Source organism: Camarhynchus parvulus, chromosome 2 (assembly GCF_901933205.1).
Source record: "Camarhynchus parvulus chromosome 2, STF_HiC, whole genome shotgun sequence".
Classification (NCBI taxonomy): Eukaryota; Metazoa; Chordata; class Aves; order Passeriformes; family Thraupidae; genus Camarhynchus; species Camarhynchus parvulus.
The window spans coordinates 6986896-7008257 of NC_044572.1; the positions used below are offsets into that span (position 1 = coordinate 6986896).

Below are 21362 nucleotides of genomic sequence, written 5' to 3' on the forward strand. Positions count from 1 at the left end.
TAGCACAATCAAAACCATTAAAAGCCTAAGGCCACTTGTTTGGCAAAGCTGCTCTATACTCAAGCCTTTTAGACCTGTGTTTGTTAAAACACCTTACAACAGACCTTTCAGCTTTGCTGTTTTCATGGCAGAAGCCTGGGCAAGTCGCATCCTCAACCACCTTCTATGTTTCCTTTGATGAATTAAAAATGAGTACTCAAACAAGACCATCAACTAAAAGTCTGCAAAAAAGCAATTCCTTATTCAGGAGTACTTAAGGCTTTTATACAGTTTCACAGGATTGGGGGGTTTGGGTCTTTGTATCAAGACTATGCTCTGACCTCTCTTTTCTTCTGTATTCAAAACCTAATGTCACCCTGGCCAGGATTATCCAGATCTGCTTTTCAGTATCAAGACCAATTAACTGGTGACAAGGAAAGCTGCGGGGAAACAAGGCAAATCCAAAATGAGATGAGGCTTCAGTCTCTACTCCAGTCTCCACTTGTATTTATTCTGGTTTCCAGCAGGCTTCTTTTGGCAAAGAGAGATTTACTGCTTGAGCTTTGGCACAGTGTTTCAGACAGGGAGGAGAGCTGGGACAGGAGACCACAGTGTAAGAAAATGTACCTCACATTCAGTTTTCATTAAACAAAAGGACTTCTCCATTTCCTTTGAATGTCCTCTTCCATGTCACGATGGCTTTGCAAGATGAAATGCCTTCTGTCCTATCAGTGTGTTGCTGTTGTTCACAAGAATCCTGGTGGCAACTAAATATATGTTTTAGTCTGTGTTTGAATTAACATTTTAGTTTTAGTACATCCTACCCCATAATTACACTGAATTGGTTTTGGAGAGTCTGAAAGCCTACCTGCTTCCCAAATATAATGGTTTTGGCTTCAAATTAAGGACAGGACAACACTGACACTGAAATCATCCAGACCAGAGAGTAGCCAGGATCAATTCTACATACTGAGAATTCAGCAGGTTTTGAAATTTTGCACTGATATTTGATGATTTCTTATCCTAACAGAAAGCACTTTTACTTGTGTCACCTTTATTTTCCTAGAAACGAAACCTTGGTCTTGGAGAAAACAGGTTGTAGGATCAAAAGATCTAGAAAACCAGCCTTGTTATTCTATGTCTGCATTTTTATCATCTTTAGGCTCTAATTCATCTGTGCTCTACATGTATAAGTGCAAATTCAGAAGGAATAGTTCAGAATTTGACTTTTGGCTTTCAGATCTGCAGAATTTTCTTCATACCCAGTGAGTTCATTTAAACACCTGCCTGCAGTGCTGCTTGCTATGTGCTCTAGCACTCCCTCCGGCTTCTCCCATTGTCCATGGTATCTTTGATCAATCCATAAGTGGAGCAACACTGTGTTAAGAATGCACAGCCCAAACCAGAGTATGTTTTTAGTTCAAAAAAATAAACCCAGAGAATGGTATTTTCTTGCCTTTGGGGTAGGATACCACACACACTCTGTCTTACCAGAAAAGGAAGTATTGGGAAATTTTGTTTCCTAGAAGAGCTATTAGAAGCAGCAATAAACCCCAAACCAATGCAAAGAGAAAAGCCTGCTTTGTAACTTTGACACTCTGTTATGCTGCTCTTTCTCCTTCATATTTGGTTCACAGCCAGCACAGCCATGAGCATGGCTAAAGTATCACCAAGACTGGCGGATACAACCTCTGTCCATCCAGAGCAGGAAAACCACTTGAGTTTCTTTACAAAACAGAAGTGACTTCAACACAAAGCACAAGCACGAGATCCCACCAGAGCAGAGCCATGAGCAGAGCCATGGAATTTGATCAGAATGAGAGACAGGGTTTTCCTTTAGTGCTGCCTGTACTCTGTGACAGTGGTCAGGTGTCACTGCCACCACATGTGAGCATTGTGAAGCTCTAGAGGGGAGCAGAGCCGGCTCTCCCTGTGCCAGGAGGGATGCCAGGAGCAGTGCCTGGTCCAGGAACCATGCTGCACCTCCCAGCAGGTGCCTCCAGGCGAATCTCCTTCAGACTGTCCTGTGGTGCTTGGTCACGGGGGTGAATTACCAACATCAGTGTCAGCTGATCTGCAACCAGCAAAGACCTGAGAATGTCAGAAATTCCCATTTCTACCACCAAGAAAGGCTGATTTGCTACTGTGGCATGGTGAAAATCAGGTATATTAGCATTCCCCTTCTGAGTCCAGAGGGGCCTCACTGACTCCTCTGCCATGGTGGGAGATGGAACCTTTCCTGAGCATTTAGCAGCCAGCACTGGATCACGGACACTCTCTGGCAGGCACGAGGCAGCTGAGCCCTGCCTGCCTCCAGCTAGCACTGACTGATCCTTGATTTAACCACACCTGTGGGAGCGAAGGAAAGAGCTCAGCCAGTTGTTAGGATACTTATGGAATCCCACAGGACATTTCCACAAAATTGACAACTGTGCTAGTAAGTACTTTTTTGTGTCTTCTCGAGGGACTGAAATGTCTAAGTTATTATCTGCAGCAGGGACTTCAGGCTTAATAGGCTCAGAGTGCTTGTGCAGGCCATACAATCAATGGGAAGGGGCACGTAGTGTCAGCCTGCAAGATTTGTTGTGAACAGGATTGCAGAATAATCATATTTGGAATGTCTCCATGGATTTTAAAGATGGTGAGCCCTTTCCTTTAACAGTGTGGGCTATTCAAATTCCTGCCTCCATCGGTTTCTGTAACTTCATTGCCTATGCAACTGGTCTCTAGCATTTGCTTAGGGGATTCATAAATTTTTTTTAAAGCATCACTTTTTTCTGATGGGTGAAAATACAAGCACCTGTATAATTTCACAAAATGTGATTTTATTATCAGAAAAGTGCCACTGATGCATATGGTAATTGAAATGCAAGCAGTGCCAGTAGTACCACTGCAGAGCCACTAAGTTAAGGCATTAAAATAAAGGATGAGGGAAAGTTTAGTCATGACCTTGTAAATGAATGCTCTTCAGCATGGGCAAGATTGCTTAGCAGCCATGGGGACAGGGTGGCCTCCCACCAGTTTCCTGCTTCCCAGAAGGGGTTGAATGGTGTCCCATCTCCAGTTGTGACATGAGCTTCCAGTGGCAGTATGTCCACCAGGACATGCTCACAGAATTCAGAGGAGCAGAACAGCAGCTCTGGTGGTGCCTCCTCTCCAGCCAGGTTTCCCTCTTCATGTGGCTGCAGGCTGCTCCTGCAACCCCCTGACCTTTTGAGAGTGTGCTGGTTTTAGCAAAGCCATTCTTTGCTGCTATGGGCATTTTTCTACAGGCTCTGGAGAGAAATGAAGCCCTTTGCCTGCCAGCTTTTGATGACTGAATGGCTGTCCTGTTTCCCATACTTCAGCAAAGCCTTGAAGAGTTTCCCAAACAGCCTCCCCTCTTCTCAACCTCTTCTGCTTTCACTTCCCTCCTCACAGAGATACTGGGATGGAGACAGAACTGTCAGATAGAGCCTGAGATGTGTCTCAGATGCAGCACTGCCCACCACAGTAATGGACAGAGCATGGTCTTCTCCATCAGCAGCATGAGAGTGTGCAGATATTCTACATCAAAATTCCTATTCATCCCTTGACAGGAGATGTAGAGTCCATTCCTTGACCTTTACCAAGCCACCTTTGGGGCCTTGACTTCTGTCTGCCACTGCAAGAACCTCACAGCCTTGCTTAGCCTCTTTTTGGAGCAATGGCCTAAAATCTTGTCCTTAATATTCAAACCCCAAGATTTCTTCTCTTTCCTATCTCCCCCACGGCTAGAAGGTCTTTAGCACAGGCCTAGTGAGATGTATGAGAAAGAAACCTGGCAAAAGGTTTAAATTAACTCTAGTGGTTGTGCCAACTCCTGCAGAATGAGAGTGCCAAGATGCAAACATGGCTGCACACCAGCATTTGGCAAGGCGGTGACATCTTGTCACCGCTCTCCTGGAGCACTGGGGCCCACACAGGTACAAGGACCAGCTGGCTGGGGCACGATGCAAAGCAGGGTGGGAAAGCAGAGGGAAGAGTGCCAGACTCTTCCCAAACGAAATCACAGCCCTGTTTCTTCAAAACCATCTACTCAAATGTGACATTACTCCTGACTGCCAACAGAATCGAGCCTCCACAGCTACTTACCACTTAACTGATGTGTCACATGGGTTCAAGCTTCCCTGTTGGGGTAGCCCAGTCTGTGCTAGTAATAAAGAGTGCACATAAACCCATAAACCCTCAGCTAAGGAGAGAAGGACTCACTTTCAGTGAAACTTGCTCCTGCCACAGAAAGCTGCAAGAGTGCTCTGGAGCTAAGTGCTCACTGTTGGGAAGGTGCCTAGAGCTGGAGGGAAAAAAACCCCAACATAAAAAAAAAAGTCTGTTTTTACATTTAATTCCTCCTGGGTCCAGAGCAGCAGAGTTTTATATTTTCATTATAAATAAGTTATGAAGCATCTACATTGTGGAATCCATATTCCCAGGTGGGAACAACATACAGGCCCACTCTAGTCAACCTTCTCTGTATAAGTATTGCCATGCCAGACAGGTCAGTGAAGTTCACGGGCCCTTTTGTCTCACTCCATGTTATTCATAGCCCAGTGCCACTCTGCTGTCTTCTCTCACACACAGGGACAGCCAGACCTTTGATTTCAGAGACTGCTGCAGGGCATCAGTTCTCCATCCAGATCATGCACATGCATTGTACTCATGTTCCTTTACCTGTCTGAATTTTTTTTCCATGGCCAAAGTTTTCCAAGCCCTTCCAGTGCCTCCCCTTCTTCACAAAATGCAGGGGGGTCCTGTGCTACTCTGTAGCTGTTGGACACACTGCACCTGTCTGCAGCTTTTACACAGGGGAGAATTCACTGCAATTTCTGCACCAGCTGGAGTTTGGTGCTGTGGCACAGCTTTATGCTGATGTGGGTGTTGAGTTTGGCATCAAGCTTGGTAATGGCAAAATGATGTTGCCCATCGCCCCAGTATGGTATTTGCATATCAAAAGTACATTTGAATAAAGAAGTTCAAGAGACATTTTATTAGAGCAGCCACAGAAAAGTAAAAAGTCATGTTCCTCTTCAGACACAGTCCAAGGCTTCTATATAGCTGCCATCAAAAATGGTATTCCTTCTTCCTCTGTCCATTACTCTCCAGCAAAAACACAACTGCAGGTATGTTTCCACAGGAGAACATTTACCTTATGCCATTTCCAAACTTCAGGAAAAATTAAGTTTCTGAGATTAGTTATATAAGAAAAAGGAAACTTGAATTTTATCTGCAAGTGCAAACTTAAACCAAGCAAACTGTTATTTGTATTTTATTTGCTCTATAAAAAGCCTAGGAATACAAAGAACTTTTAACTGAATATAAAACTCAATATTTTCTTTCCAGGTGTCCATAGAAATACCAGTATAGTAGAAAATAAATATAAAACCTGCAAAATACCTTAATTTGGTTTTGCTAAGAAGCCCTCTCACTATGAAAAGAATGGGGGAAAGGGTGAACTAGTTCCTCTTTATTTCCAGCTTGCTGCTTTAATTCCATGTTGCATATGAAACAACAAACAAAATTCTAAGGAATGTAAAAAGTTCCTGTGTCTACAAAAGCCTTAATAATACCACCCTGAGCTGAAGAACAATGGCACTGACATGAAAGGATTTTCATTTCTAAGAAATACCTTAAATCAAAGTTCAGGAATACATGGATTCCATGCTCTTCTGCAGGGCTGATTTAAACCAGACCCACTAACCTGAAATATGCTTCCTTCCTGGGAGACTGAGCTGCAGCAGCTCAGGGCACCCCAGGTGAGACAGTGGGCTGGAGACAGGGTGGTACCTCAGGTCTGGGTGAAAGAGGAGGATCTGCATTAAACAGAACATTCCAGGTATAATGCTACATTTCATACACTGTTCCTGGCTCACAAAGATGGACTGCAGTCTCCAATAACTACAATCGGTACAAAATTTGGAAAATTCTCCACTTAAAAAATGGCAAACCCCATGTTTAATATCCACAGAGCATTAAGGTACAAATAAAATTGCTGCTTTCCATGTTCCCTTTATCACTGCATCTTTCTGAGACTTGTATCCTAAAGGTTCATTTTTCCAAATGGCATAATTTTGGCAGAGGATGAGGTCAGTGAACTCCCAGATTATGCACTGTCTATCTCTCCTGCAGCATTACAGGGATATGCAGATGCTCAGCACCTCAGCTAAAACAAATGTGCAGAGCATGAATATTACAATTACCAGAGAATTAAAAAAATCTGTCTGCATTCAAAGTAAAAATAAAACTGGGAAATTTCAAAATTTCCTGAGGTGCTCTTTTTGATCAACTAGAACTTTGGCTTCATTTCAATCTAGGCATTTCTTTCATAGTACAATGCAAAATACAAACTACATTGTGAAGAATATAAAGCTTTTTTTTTCCAGTTGGGAATGCCAGAACATATCCACTGTTTTTTTTCTCAAGCATATTCTTTAGCAAGTATGATTTTACAAAGAAGTTAATCATCAGTGGAGTTGTAGTCTCAAATGGAAAGAGGGTCTGTTTCGTTTTGATTTTTTTCTAGTAGAAATTACATAGTCCTAGAATTTTCAGATTTTAAAGTTCTCTAGTTCTACATGAAATTTCCCATTCTTTTTTACAATAAAATTCAATAATGCCCTTTATCATAATTCATAATGGAAGTGTCTATTCATGGTAAACTATGTAACTTGGGTCCACTCTAGGCTGAATGGTTTTTAATTTTTTTTATGTATTTGTGTACTTTTGCAGGTTTTGAAATAAAATACATATTGGTGCTGATGGATGAGAAAGCACAAATGAAGTGACATTCTATAAAATCATCAGCTCTGGGGAGATGTTGAAAAGGCAAAGTTTGATGATGTGTCAGAGTAAAAGAAATGATGGCACGAAGAAGTGATCAGATGGAAGGTTTAAAATGAGAAGGGAAAAAAGGAATTTTTCCCACAGAAAGAATAATTAAACTGAATTCATTGTGAACAGACACAGTGGAACCCAAGAGGATAACTGAACTGTACAAAGCTGGGATTCCAGACATACATTCAGCTTGATAAAGCTGCTTCAGAAGTCAGGAAATTCAAAGGTAAGTGTCTCACAACAGAGTTTTTTAGGCATCTTCCTCAAAAAGATACTGAGCTAGATACTTCTTATTAATATGCATTTTTGTTAATAATCTCTTCAATCTAAACTATAAAACGTGCTGTGCAACATGACTGAACAAACATCGCTGTGAGAAGTATTTCCCCCTTGTTTGAGTAATTTGAATTTGTAAGCTAATGTAAGTTTTTGTATTAAATAATGTACTGTGTGCAATTTTCTTTCTTGTAAAGTACTTTGAAGCTTTCAAAGGGCACTCTAGGTTCATAAATAATGTGGTGTACTTTGCCAGAACTGTAGTGCATTTCTTGTAAGTTCTGAATGTTCTTTGCCAGAACTGCAACATGCTACATGCCAAATCCTGCACACAAATGTTCTACATGTGGCAAATACATATTGGTAAAGACCAGAGGCGTGGCATTCCTGGATTTCTTAGAGAGACGGGGGAAGGGAAAGAAGGGGGGAAGGAATAATGAGGAAAGGCAGAGAAAAAAGTCTGTGCATTATTTTAAAAAATGAAAAACGACAAAAAAAACCAACAACCTCCACTCCCAAAATAACCCATAACTTGTACTTAATTATTTCCAAAAACTGAACTGTTAGTTGCATGCAGCACTCACAGGTACCAAGAGCTGGGTCTTTACTTTTCCTTCAGTTATGGAAACCAGGCCTCTATTTCTTTAATAGCTGAAGATTCTTCAATCCCAGCCATTTCTAAGCATCAGAATACCTGCAATCCCTGCTCCTCTGAGCACCCCCTAATGTACATGGAGAGGCTGAGAGCCAGGAGAAGCAACACAGTCAGGATCACCACTATTTAACAGGCTATGAAAATGAATCCTCTTCTTCAGGCAAAACTGGCATTTCTTATGCCCAAAGCTGCAGGGAATAAACCAAGGCCAATGTTTATAAAGTGTGGACTCTGGCCTCTTTGCAACCTCTGCCACAGACAAGTAGGCTCCTACTTCTGCAGCTTGGAAGAGGAGTAAGACCCAGAAATTCCAACAGGCATTTGGCCACATAGGTTAGACTGCTGAAGGATACCAGGATTTAATGTGTCTTTTGTTACTATTTTCTTGATTAAGCACAAACAAGTAATGTCAACAGTCCTCATTAGTTTGGATGGAATTGCTGAAGTAATTAAAAAATTTTACCATTCCCTGCCCTTCACTGAATTTCAGGAAAATGATGACAACAATTATTAATCACCCAGCAACAACCAGCTACCTGAAAAGTTATGAGAAGGTACTTAGACCTAATCATGCATTAAGCACTAGGATTTGATAAATGTTTACAAAACAAACTGATATTAAAACTGAACTCCACATTCTGCAACACTAAATGAACGTTTTACTATCTGGTTCCTTTTGAGGTGGCAAGAAACTACAGTAAAACCTTTGCTGCTGGCAGAATTACACTGCTTAGAGAAAAACATCCTGTGTGTTACCATTTGCTGCCATGATTTACAGAGGTATGGTCTGTAGTCTGTATCAGTTTCATGTGGAAGTTTTAAAGGTAAAAAGCCTTCTGCAGAGTTTGCAGATTTCTGCATTAGTGTCTGTGTTGTTGCAAAGAGGATCAAGTGGTGCTGTGTCACAAGCTTTTCAAGGAAGTTAGCACATTTCTTCAGGTTCATCTCCTGCAAGGTAAGGCTCTCCCCTCCATTGCTTCTGTCTATCCAATAAAAAGCTGATAAACTGTCTAAAAGCAAAACACAGAGCGAGGGGTGAGCGCAGAACAGGTTTTCTAGAGAGTAGAGAGTGAGGAGTAACTGAGTGCTGCTACTGCAGCTCACAAGGAAGAGCCTTCCCAGGCACTGCTTTATCATTTCTTCTGTCCCTTGTGCCAGCCTGTTCTCAAGAATGGTGACCAGCCGGAGCATATCGAAATGGTAATCGGTGTCAACAAACATGACTTCTACTTCCAGTCCTCCCTGTGCTTTGGGAATGATGCAGCGGGCCAGCAGGTGATAAAGCATTTCTGTTTTTCCTGTCCCTTCTGGGCCATGGAATTCAATAACATCTCCTGTTCAAAAACAAAGCAGCACGTTGTCAGGTAAGAGCATTTCTAGCCCAGAGTTGGTTCTCAGTGTTTTCTGAAGCAATATTCACTATTCCACAAATTGGGAAATGCATTTTAATCGACATTCATAAAATGGTTTAAATCCTGGTTAGCATCCACCAACAGATATTTCAGTTTTCAAGAAAAGCCTCTAAAGTGAAGTTAATCAACTGTGAACAAAGGGTGAAAGTCTCTGCCAGCACCATCTAGGAGACTTCCATCAAGAAAAGGCTGGCAACTGGATTTCATCTATATCATTACAGGCAGATAAAGGCAGAAGAGGAAGCTGCTATACAAAAGTGGCTAAGAAACCATCTAAACTATGCACACACAATTAAGAAATAACAAAGCAGAGGATAAAACAAAAAAAATTGACATATTAGAGGTCACTTCACATAGATGCCACATGCTGCATGTCACAAGATTCCTACAGGAATCTGTGACTGGTGAAGAGAATATCAGTAAGTTTATTTAGCACTTATATTCTACTGTGGTGATAATAATGTGAAACTGCTTCTTTTGACAAGGGAGACTCAGGGATTCCTTCAACTCCAGGCAAGGCCTCTATCTGAAGCAAAGGATCTCTGTTCATAAAAGGATTCAGCCTAATTACCTCATCCATGTGGGTCATAAAATACATATCATAAAAATTTAAAATGTTAATTAAAAACAGCATTACACTCCATTAGGAAACCAGTTCTTTTGTTGGATGTGAATGCAAGATACTCTAAAGCCTTATCCAAAGTCTTCTGATGTCTTGTATCAGAGCAAGACCCTAGAAGAAGTTAATTTATTAGCTGCTCTTTATAAATTTCTAATTTTGGGAACTGGATTATTTATTTATGACATTTTGGATTTTATAGGCAGAAGGGTAACCACATGCAGTAAGGAGAATCACACCACTGTAATTGCAGGAAGGTGAGAGATTTCCATGGCCTGGGCAAGTGCAAATGGCCTGACAGCTTTTCATAGGGGGATGTGAGAGTAGAGAATTAACTGCAACTTCCCTTAAACATGTTTGTGCCTGCCTGAGTTAACAGGGTTTTTCAAGTCACTGCTCAACTTCCAGAGGATGTCCTCATTCACAAGTGCCTACAACATCAAGATGCAGTTTGGGATCAGGGGAACAGGATGGTAGAGAAGAAACCAAGCTCTTCTCCCTTTGTAACTGTTAAAAGCAATTTACACCTGATGTGACAAGTCTGTCCATTTCAGTGACACTCAGAAATATCATTTATATGAATTTCTGATCCTTTGAAATCTATTAAAAAGCTTGATTGTCTCCCAAGCCCTTATTAAGCTGTTCTGAATGGCTCCCTCACTTCTGAGATGAAAGGTAACTACACATCCTGGGACATAAGTTTTTATTTTCTCTTTCTGTGCAGAGGTCACAGTGCCCGACACTGTCACTTGCAGCCAGTGGCTCTGCTGTCACACAGCCTGTGCCAGAGACACAACCACACCCTGGCAGGGTGAGATACCAGCTTGCAAGAGCTCCTCCTAAAAGTACTGGGTAGGTCATTCCCTCCTATTTTGTCTCTTGCAGTACTTTAGACCAATTGTGTAAGGCAGCTCTTGATAAGGAACAAAGTGTATCTTTTGCCACTGGCTGTGACACAAAACTTCTGCCACCCTGGTTGGCATTTCTGAATCCAGACCAGCAACTGAGTGGGGCCAACAGGCAATACTGCTTCACCTGCCTTTACAGCAAAATATGACCTGCTGGATTCAAAAATTCTTCTGGGAAATAAATGCTTCACTTTTTCCATTTGAAGACATTCTAGCAGGGTGTTTGTTTGCTACAGAATGACACTAGATAAGGTTTTTTTTCTTTTTTTTTATTGGCAGAAGTAATAAAACTTATTTAAGTAAAAAATCTAAGTTGATTAACAAAAATCATTCTCAGAGGCTTTAGTGGTGGTGGTTTATAAATGTGAACAGCAAGACAGCCAAGCACCCCTCAAAGCTTGCTCAACATTGCTGAAAGAGATCCACAGCTGCCTTGTAGTTGGACCAAGACACTTGAGTTACTCTGCAAACAGAAACAGCTTGGACTGCAAGAAAACCTCAAGAGAGCCGGGGATTTCTGCTCCTTCCTGATTATCCAAGAGCTGCCCACAAGGAGAACGGGTGCAAAACAGGAGCCATTTATAGCAACATCTATAAATGTAGGGTTTCATTGAATTAGCAACCAGGCTGTTACAGTAAGATAAGGGGGGAAATTCATTTCTCTGGACCAGAGAGGACAAGCCATGACACAGCAAAGGAGGAAGTGAGGCCAGCAACGTTTTCAAGAAGCCTCTGACACGCTGACAGTAGGTCACAGAAGAAACTGAGTGATCACGACTAGCATCATCCATTAATGTCAAAACAACTTTGAAAGGAGGATTAGTAAAAAGATACTGTCACAGGATGAGAACAGGCTGAGAGGGAGAGCAGGAACAGCACTTTAACATGGAAGAAAGTTAATGGGAATTTTTTCTATTAGAATTGGTGTTGGCAGACATTAAACATATCAGTAGATGAATGTTCCATTAGCTTGGCAAAACATGCAGAAGACAAACTAATTGGGTTAATAAAAACTTAAGTTTGTGAAGATTTAACAGATGGAGATGGATGAGTAGAGTGATTTCACATGAAATTCAGCACTGTGAATTCAAGAGTTAGGTTTTAAGGAGTCCCTGAACACATTGCCTGGCTCAGGGCAGCCAGAACTGGCTCATTATGGGCAGACTAAAGAGAATAATAGCCCACTCCTATGAATGGGCATGCAGGTTAAATGAAATGATGCTGAAGAAATGTAAATATTTATGTAAGATTAATATATTTTTAACTGAAACACTGTGTTCAGTCCTGGTCATCAGTTTGGTGTTATGTTTCTTGAATGAGAAGAGCCTTATTTTTGTCTGTAATCAATCCACCTGAAAATGCTGGTTGAACTATTTTCTGACACTGCAGATACAAACAGGCTGCTGGAACACTCAGCAGTAACTTTGTGTGTTTCACATTGTAGGCTACCTTGAAGTTCCTAGGCTGGTCATTTACAATACTGTGCAAAAGCTGTCACTATTATTTATACCATTTATAAGTGAAGTAGAAAAGCCTAATATTTATTCCAAGTTAATGTTGGGTGTCATGCAATTGGTGAACATCAGAGCCTTAAACTGACACCCACACCTTCATGCCAGTGGCACAGGGGAAATAAGACTGGCAATAGTGGAAGATTATTTAATGCTTGTGTCACTTTTGCTCCATTCCAGAAGAGCTTAAATGGTATGTAATTAATGTACTTATGTGCTCTTAAATATGCAAGTCCATCATTATTAGAAGCAGTGGTTAGAGTATCACATTAATACCTATATTACCTGTCCCTATTTTACAGTACCCTGACATGCAAGTTATGAACACTTCACCAAAATGTAACCTTTGGATAGTTTATTGAAACTTCATGCATTTGTTTGGAAAAAAATGAATAATTTAGGTCTTTGCATTGCTTTAATCACAGCATTTGAGATGAAGAGCTGTTCAGTATTGACTTCATGGGCAACCTATTACAGAATTCCACAGTGACACACTAAAAGTCAAGTTCATGACAAATGGAGAGGTAGGCCTTCAACAGGGATTTAAGACTGAATAATGTGAACACACATCAAAATAACACATGGCCTCACATGAATACTGTGGTATTAAAAGACAAAGCAAAAATGCAATAAAAGGTGAAGTCCATTTATATATATACAGCTAAAGGGCTGTGCTAATATGTTAGGCAGCTTCATTAATGTCAGCCAAAAAGCATGACCAGTATGGGTAATAATTGATACCATTTGTTGGAAGCAGAAGAAAAATACAAGTGCTTCAAAAGCTCAATGACTCTGTTGGCACAGAGAAACCAGTGATGAATTTTAGGTTTCCAGCCATGTTAGAACTGAGGTTCTGGAACAGTCTTCAGACAGACATGAACAACCTATAAAGCTTTAAGAGCAAAGCAGATCATTTGACATGAAATTATGTAACACTATGGACTGCAGCAAGGGCAGTTAGTGATCCCCAAGAAAATATCTTAAAATCTGTTTGACCAGTACATAGCCAGTTCAGTCTCAAACATTTGTTTGTTGTGTGTAAAGTTGACTAAAAAATACCAAACATCCAGACTAAAAGATTGTTTAATATTTATGTTTTGAAAAAATACAATATCTCATCTTCTAAAAAAATTAAGAATTTGAGAGTCTTGTGAAGCATACACCAATTTCACTCCTGGTCCTTAATTCTTCTTGCGAGTAACACAGCAGTTCAGAAATGAACTGCAGTGTTCTACTTGCACTGGCTTAGCAGTATTTCTCCACCCTTTATCATTGTTATGTCACACTGGAAACTTTCAGGGCAGGAATCATGTACTGCTAAAGCCCACATGTGTTTTCTAGTGCTGCAAAACAATACACAAAGTGTCTCATAGTGACTGTGTTTGAAGACTAAGCATCATCTCTCATCCAATTATCCTGATTCTTTTTATTGCTTTTTCTGCTCTTTATTCTGAACATTCCATATTTGTGGGAATTTAAACTGCAGATAAGTGTGCTGTTAACCACTGAAGCCACATACTTGCCGTATGAAATCCACTCACTCATACATAAATTCCACAACAGCAGTACCTCACCACTGATCCTCACTGTTTGCCACTCACATGCCTTTTTTCATATATATTTTTAGTCTTGTGTAATCAGAGTTGTCTCTTCCATCATGAAATTCATGAAATTTCACACAATCTGGAAAATCAGTCTAACTTCCTGAATAGTGTGTTCTTTTCTGTTTAGTTCACTAATTTCTTTCATTAAAATATCCAACCTTGATCCTAAAATTTCTTGTACTGGTGTCATTGAAAGGTTACCCCAGTTCTCCAATCTGAAATTCTTGTTCATTCACTGAAGGTTCCTATGAGCCATGTTGATCCTGCATTGTGAACTCATTCAGCTAATTAGTACCTATGGCCATAATGGAATTGTTGATGAAGTTCTATTTTAAGTATACTTAGGATTGTTCAGGTCAAGACTGAATGGCATGATGATATGGCTTCATTGAAAAATACTGTTTGCTCATGCTCCTTATCCTAATTTACCCAGACAACTCTGTATCACTGAACTCTTTGCTATTTACCGAACCTTATGTTCTTTGCAAATTTCTGCAGTTATGACTTTGTCGTGGTTGTCTAGACCACTGATTAAAGAAAACAAACAAAGAGGTTTAATGACAGACTCTAGAACAAATTGCTAGAAAACTACTGACACTGACCAATGTGCTCGGTATTTACTCACCTACACCTGTGTCTTGATATGCATAAAGTAGATTTTGAGGCCTATTTAATAATGTTTGGAAGGGTGACTTTGCATTATTCCATTTTATCTAGGTTGCATTGAACTACATCAACAATTAAAATTCTGATCTAGAGCAAAATAATTTACTTGTATGCTTATCTCTGAGAATACTTCTATATGAATATTTTTCTATAAATGGGATGAAGACACATTTTTACCATGAACAGGAGATCCTTCCTCAGCAAACAGACAAGGTTCGAGATTCTTCAGAGAACTTCTGCCCTCAAGTCGTGCAAGCAGCTTTTAAAGACAAGACAAAGAGCCATGCTGTTAACTTTAAATAATGAACCTCAGGACACAAATTTAAAGGATTCTAAGAACTGACAGTTTTCCATGACAGTCCTATTGAAAGATTAGCCTGATTTTAAAAGTGTTTTCATAAATACATATGGAAATGCATAGTCTGGACTACAGCAACAGAAGGTCCCAGCTTTACAAACAACAAGCACACAGATTGAGTGGTAGTGAGGACTGGAGATATGAGGAGAAATAAAGTTTAAAAAGCAAAAGCTGCTCAGGGACATTAGTGAGAGGGATCACCTCCAGTACACAGCAGTGCTGCCATTCCAAAGAACAAAGGGAAGGAACATCATTTGTAACAACCATCACCTCCAAAAAAAAATACAGGCTGAGAGGTGAAACCTTACCCATCAACAATCTCTGAGCCAGCTTCGCTGAGCATCTAAGTAAAACCATGTGCATTTCACCTGAAACATTACACAGGACTCCTCTGGGCTACAATCCTATTATATCATAGTTACTTGTTCAAACAGAGTATGGATTAAGAATGTTCAAAAGTAATTAGTCACCAGTGGCTCTGCAAGAACCTTTCTAAAGCAAGCTTGAATTTGTTAAGCAAGTTCTCCAAAGCCCCTCGTAAAGTAAGTCCATTGTAAAACTAATTACTTCAAAGATCATGGACAGTTTCTAAAATTGAGAGGTATTTGCATAGCAAGTAGACAGGTATTCACAAAACCTGTGTTATTATTAGTTCTGGCACACTGTGTAAGCAAGAATGAACATTTTCCCTGGTACTAGAGCTGCTATTCCCTACGTGTATTCCCGTACATGGGAAAGGACATTACTGGGATGCTCAGTGTCCCCAGAGTACCTACCCTGGTGCCAAATACTACACTCTCCAAGACACCCAGCTGTCATTTAGAGATCTGAACAAAACTTGTTCAGTTTTATCCCATCCTCAAGACCAAAAGAGCAGTGAGCGCACACCTTCAAACAACTGCTGCCTTCTCTTGCTTTCCTCCTTGTCATATCCATGAGTAACACTTGCTCTGAATGATCTTAAAAGTTCTTTAAACAGTTGTGTGTGTGTGTATTTGCCTTTAAGAGTAAAATAAAACTCCATTAAATGGTCCTGAATTTCCTTCAAGTGGTCACAATGGGAATCTAAGTGTGACATTTTCATTGACATTTTAAGAGTCCCTTCCATTAACAAAATGTCAATGCATTTGCCTTGGCTTCTTCACACCTATCCAGGAGAGTTTTCTGGCTCATCCTCTGAAGGGCCAAAAAACCACTCAAATTGACCTTGCTCTGGATCAGCAGATCCTCCCATCACACTTCACACATTTGTGCAGCACAAAACACATGCTGAACTCCTGGGAACCAGCAGGGTTCCATGATCTGGACAAAGCAAAAATCCAGATGGACACACATACTTAAGAACACAGGAACTTAACTTGGGGCACATAAACCAGCAGCTCTCAACTACCAGAGCTGCATGTGCAGCTCTTCTGCTGCCAGGGCCTGGCCACCAGCGAGGAGAGGCTGCACCCACTGGGGAGAAGTACCAGGAATCCCTCACCCCTTTGTCAGCAGTGGAAGTTGAGGGAAAGAGGAAAACCACCACAGGCTGCTGCTTTCTGATGCTCTTCACTTCTCAGCAGAGGAAGCATTGCTGCAGCACACAGGGATAACAGGGGCTCAGTGATGGGCACTGCTGGGGCCAGCAGTCACAACTACTGCTGGCCTAAACACATTGCTGCAGCCTCCTGCTCCTAAATTAATTTGTACATTAACAAATATATCCTCTGCAGTTTATTTTTTCTGGAACAGTGAGCCCCTGTGTCCTCTTAGACTATCAACTCTTTAAGTTTACTGAGAGAGAGTAAATTGATCACTATCGTTTAAATATGAATCTGTCGTTGTTTAAATGACAATTTTATGGATTAATTTTAAATAACTACAGGTGCTTTCTCTGAGCACTGCTCATGAAGGTAATTTATGGTAATTTGCTGATGATAGCACACCTGTGTTTTTATCAAGCTTGTATTTACTTCCGAGTTCTGAAGCAGAATCTCCAAAGGCACTTGCCTCATTAGTGCCATGCTGGGAGCAACGGGGTTCCTGGCAGAAACAGCCAACAATTTTCCTTCAACTCTCACAAAGGTTTGTCCACAGTGCAGCACAAGTGATGGAAGCAAAGCTGAGATGAGACACTACACAGGCATCCCTCACCTCTGCCCACATTACACAGGGACAGCACAGGCTGCTCCAAATCCAGCCAGAGCCACCTTGGCTCTGCTCCAGGGGAGGCTTTCCCATTCTGCCTCCTCACGTGTTCTTCTGGAATATGAGGGGGAGAAATCTCCAGCATGTACAGGGTGATCTGAGGGTGGATGCCAGGTGCCCCAAGCTTTGTCACAGACAATGTACAGAAGGACAGACAGCACCCCCAGAGAGAACCTTGGAGTGGGAAGAGCTTATACAAATCCCAAGTCAATTTCAAATCCCATATTAGAGACTTCTGATTCTATAATCAAAGTGTCAGCGGTCATTTCTTCCTCCATAAGCCTTTCTTCATCTTTTTTTTACACAAAACACCACCCTTTAGCAACCTGCTAGTGGTAGCTCCTCACTCTTAGGTATTCTTTGAAAATGTAATTATGCCAGCAAGAAACTGCACAGATGTGCAGTTACATGTAGAGAATAAGCTGTACAGCAAAAGTTCAGCAGCAGCTGGGATAAATGTCAATAATGACGAAGCTGATAGGACTCAAATATTTCAGCTATGCCTTTTATAATTTATTTTCTTTTTAATAAACAAATATGCATATGGACAGTCCCACTGACTAATGCACGACATGCTCGTACTCTGTTGGTTCCAACAGAGCTGTGCATCAATGCAAGCACACACGTAGGTCTTGTCAGGAATGAGAGATTACTTCATTAAAATGTTAAAGAAATTCAAATTAAATACTCCAGCTCTGGTAGACGCTGTGAGCTAACCTACAGGCTATTTACACATACAAACCTATCTCGAGTACTAGACAAAATTTAACTCCCAACCACTATAACCACTCTGATTGAGCTTTTGTAAACTTTGGGCATGAAGACATATGCAAGCTATTTATCATTACTTTTATTGTGATAAACCAAAGGTGTTTTGCAAGAAGTTCTAATTTGTTGTATTAATTATATTCAATAACAAAAGCACAATACTGCAGTCTCAGTATAACTCAGTAAAATCTGACTTTATGCATGAGACTATTTAAAGAAGTATTGGTTTAAATTAAGTATTCTCTGTTTCAAGTGCTTTTATCATTTATTGTCTGGGCACTGTATTCATACAGTGACTTTTCTTAACCCATTGGTCTTCAACTCCTTGTTGCAGGTTGGATATCCATCCACTGCAGGCAGTTGATGCCATGTGCATTCCCTGTCAGCACCACTCATGTGGACAAATAAATGCATTTATCCCTTGGACAAAGAGCACAGCCCATGTCCTTAATTCACGTCTATTTGCCAATAGTGGACATCTGGTACTAATTTTTTTTTAAGTGTCAAAAGGGCTTAAAAGCCCAAGTGCCACTAAAAACCACACAGAGCTTTAACAATAAATATTATCACACTTTTCTGTTTTATGTGAACTATTCAGCATGTTCCGGTATAGTTATACACAAATCTCCAAGCAATTAAGTTGCTGATCAAAAGTGGAAGTTTCTAACAAATAAAACATCGAGAAATAGGAAAAAACCTAATAAAACAACACTAGATCCCAAAACTCAAACCTTTTTTCTCCTAAAGAGAAGGAAAGCAATTCCAGCTTACAAAATGTTTATTTACAGAATCATAAAGTAGGAAGAGACCCTAAAGATCATCAAGCGCGAACCTTTAAAGGAAACCTTCCTCATAGGTCTCCTTCCTTAAGCATCCCCTCCACCGCCTGGGAGGGGAGCGCGAAGGGAATATTTATAAAGGAATTATCGATACACCCGAACCAAGAAGCGCCCACGGCAGGAATCCACCCGCATCCCGACACAAAGGCAGAACACGGCCCCAGGGAGCCCCGATCCCTCCGGGATCCGCGGGAAATCCACCGGGAAAGCCCCCGCGGCCTCTCGGGGGCGGAACTCCCTCCCTCCCTCCTTCACGCACCGCCCCCTCAGGAGGCCCCGCGGGGGCTCCCCCGCGCCCGCCCGTGGGGGTGAGGGGGAGGAGGCTCAGCGCTCCCCTCTTCCCGTGGCTACAGCCTCGCCCGGCTCTCCCCGCCCGTGTGCCCGGGCCCGGGGCTGCGGGGAGCGGGGGAGCGGGGCGGGGGCCGCGCCTCACCTGCGTGCCCGACTCCGCCCCGCCGAACGCGTCACCCATGGCGGCTCCGCGGCCCCGCGCCCGCCGCCGCCCCGCAGCGCCCCCCGCCCGGCCGCGCCCTGTGCGCCTGCGCGGCTCGGCCCCCCGGGAGCGCGGGGAGGAGCCTGCGGGATGCGGAGTTGTCGGTTCGAGTCCCGCCTCCGGCTCAATTCCCCGCGGCCCATCCTCCCGACCTTCCTATGTGGTTTGGGATTCCTTGGACACGGCCGGGAGAATCACAGAGTCAAATAGTTTGGAAAAGAGATCTGGAGTTACAGAGTACAACTTATGACTGAATGCCACCATGCCAAGCAGACCACAGCACCGAGTGCCACATCCAGTCTTTCCTTAAATGTTTTATTGCACTAAACCGGAGATCAGTGTTACACTTAAACAGCTCCAGGGATGGTGACTCCACCACTTCCCTGGGTTGCCCATTCCAATGTCTAGTAATTCCTTCCAAAAATAAATTCTTCCTGGTGTCCAACCTAAACCTCCCCTGGCACAGCTTACAACCACGTCCTCTTGTCCTCTCCTGAGTTACCTGAGAGAAAAACCTGACCCCCACCCAGAGACAAGCTGTTTATTTATTTTTAAGGACTTGTCTTTCTCCAGGTGTGTGTGGGTTTTTTCTGCTCCTGCTGGAAAGGAGCAGGTGGTTGGGCTGGTGTGACTCAGGAGATGCTCCTTGGTGGCACTGGGGAGCTGTGACTCAAGGGAAGCTCGTTCGTGTGGCTGCCATTAAACTCTTGACGCCTGCGAAATTGCTCTTTGCCAAAGCCAGCTATCAATTTTGGCTTAAATTAAAAGGGGTTTAGAGTATTTTTGAGAAGTCCCTAGAATGAACAGGGCTTGCATGGTGTGTGATGCTCTGAGGCAGGAGCTGATGGTCAGCAGCTTGGTCACACCAGCAGGCTGTGGTCAGCAGCAGGACCTGCTCCTCCCGGACCACGGCCCGTCCACTGCAGTTGTGCAACCTGGGCAGGCAAGAGGGATGGGCACAGGGAGAACACAGGAGAACCTGTTTGTTTGTTCCATAGGCTAAATGCAAAACCAGCAGGATAAGAATAGCAGCTCCCAGTATCTGCATATCAAAGAGCAGTAGTGATACCATCCCTTCGGGTCTAGCGAGGTTATCGGTGATACTGCACGTCCTTACAGTTAGGAGGAGAAACTGCTGGTGGAGTTCTCTGCTTCTTCAAAGAAATCATGTTTGTCTACACAAAAGAGTTTCTACTAGCATGTACCACAACAAAAAATCTAACCTCAGATGCAAGGCATTAGCTTTGTTTACTCTTTCAACCCTTTTTCAGCCCAAAATACAGAGCTCCAATGCAAAACACCCTGCTGCTGCCACTTGACTAACTCCAGATGGATGGCATCAGACAGATTTTACCCAACTCAAACCTCTAGTTTTGGTGTCCAGTCCTAATTGTGCTCATTAAAGTACAGAAGGGAGATGGTTGCTCTGCACAGCCTGAGTAGTCTTTGTCTTTTTCTGTGTATGGAAACATGTGCCAAATTATCAGGAGCATGGTGAGAAAGACTTGGATGGCCATGGGGAGGGCACAAAAATGCAACTACAATACTTTTGGTTTCACTGTATTGAAGGAAGTTTCTTCTTTGCATTTTGGAAGAAGCCAACATAAGGGACAGACAACCTGAAGAGCTGTGTATCACAGTATTCTTACAGTACCTCAGTGGTCTGGGCCACCTGGAAGAGTTTAAAAGCTTTGTTAATTAGTAGTGATTGTCCTTGAAGCTGACTGAGGAGTGACCTAACCCAAGAGCAGATTGATGACAAAGACATTACTCACTGCATCGACCACATGATTTTTTTTTTTTGGTAATTATAGGTTCTTTGTTGCTCTTGTCCTCTAATTAAAGATGTTGTACTAATTTTTAAAAAGTGATTGCTAGTTGAATTCAGAGCCATAAATATACAGCACAGATAAATACCAGTCGACTGAAGCCCACTCGTAGCTCATCACTCACCATTGTGAGAGTCCCAGTAGGGTTCTGTGGGAGCTCTTCCATTGCACAGCTGAACACATCTTTGGCATTACAATCCAATGCAAAATGAAGTATCACAGTTCAATGGAGATCAAGCAGCAAATATTTGAGAGAGAGGTTAAAAACATAGAACTCATCTGAGCAGAAAAAAAAAGATATTAAGGATATTTAATAGCTTGAAATAGTTAGTACATCACAATTAGAAATGTGTAAATCAAACACACCAGTCACCCTGATAGGCAGATTGCACATCAGCAGTCAGCA

At 42.0% G+C, this 21362-nt stretch overlaps 1 protein-coding gene across 1 annotated transcript; it reads right to left on the bottom strand.

Moving 5' to 3' along the window:
• Positions 1-5084: 5084 nt before the first annotated feature.
• Positions 5085-19111, bottom strand: XRCC2 (X-ray repair cross complementing 2). Its single transcript, XM_030964101.1, has 3 exons — positions 19068-19111; positions 14657-14738; positions 5085-9093 (listed from the first exon to the last, which is right to left on the bottom strand). The coding sequence occupies exons 1-3, from the start codon at positions 19104-19106 to the stop codon at positions 8378-8380; spliced, it is 837 nt and encodes a 278-aa protein (XP_030819961.1). The 5' UTR covers positions 19107-19111; the 3' UTR covers positions 5085-8377.
• Positions 19112-21362: the final 2251 nt, after the last annotated feature.

What these genes read in the sequence shown, in the direction of transcription:
- XRCC2 (XM_030964101.1), bottom strand. Translation starts at nt 19,106, where the DNA reads ATGGGTGACGCGTTCGGCGGGGCGGAGTCGGGCACGCAG. An exon ending in GGGCGGAGTCGGGCACGCAG is followed by an intron (nt 14,739 to 19,067) that starts GTGAGGCGCGGC and finishes TGTCTTTAAAAG; the next exon opens with CTGCTTGCACGACTTGAGGG. An exon ending in GGAAGGATCTCCTGTTCATG is followed by an intron (nt 9,094 to 14,656) that starts GTAAAAATGTGT and finishes GTTTTTGAACAG; the next exon opens with GAGATGTTATTGAATTCCAT.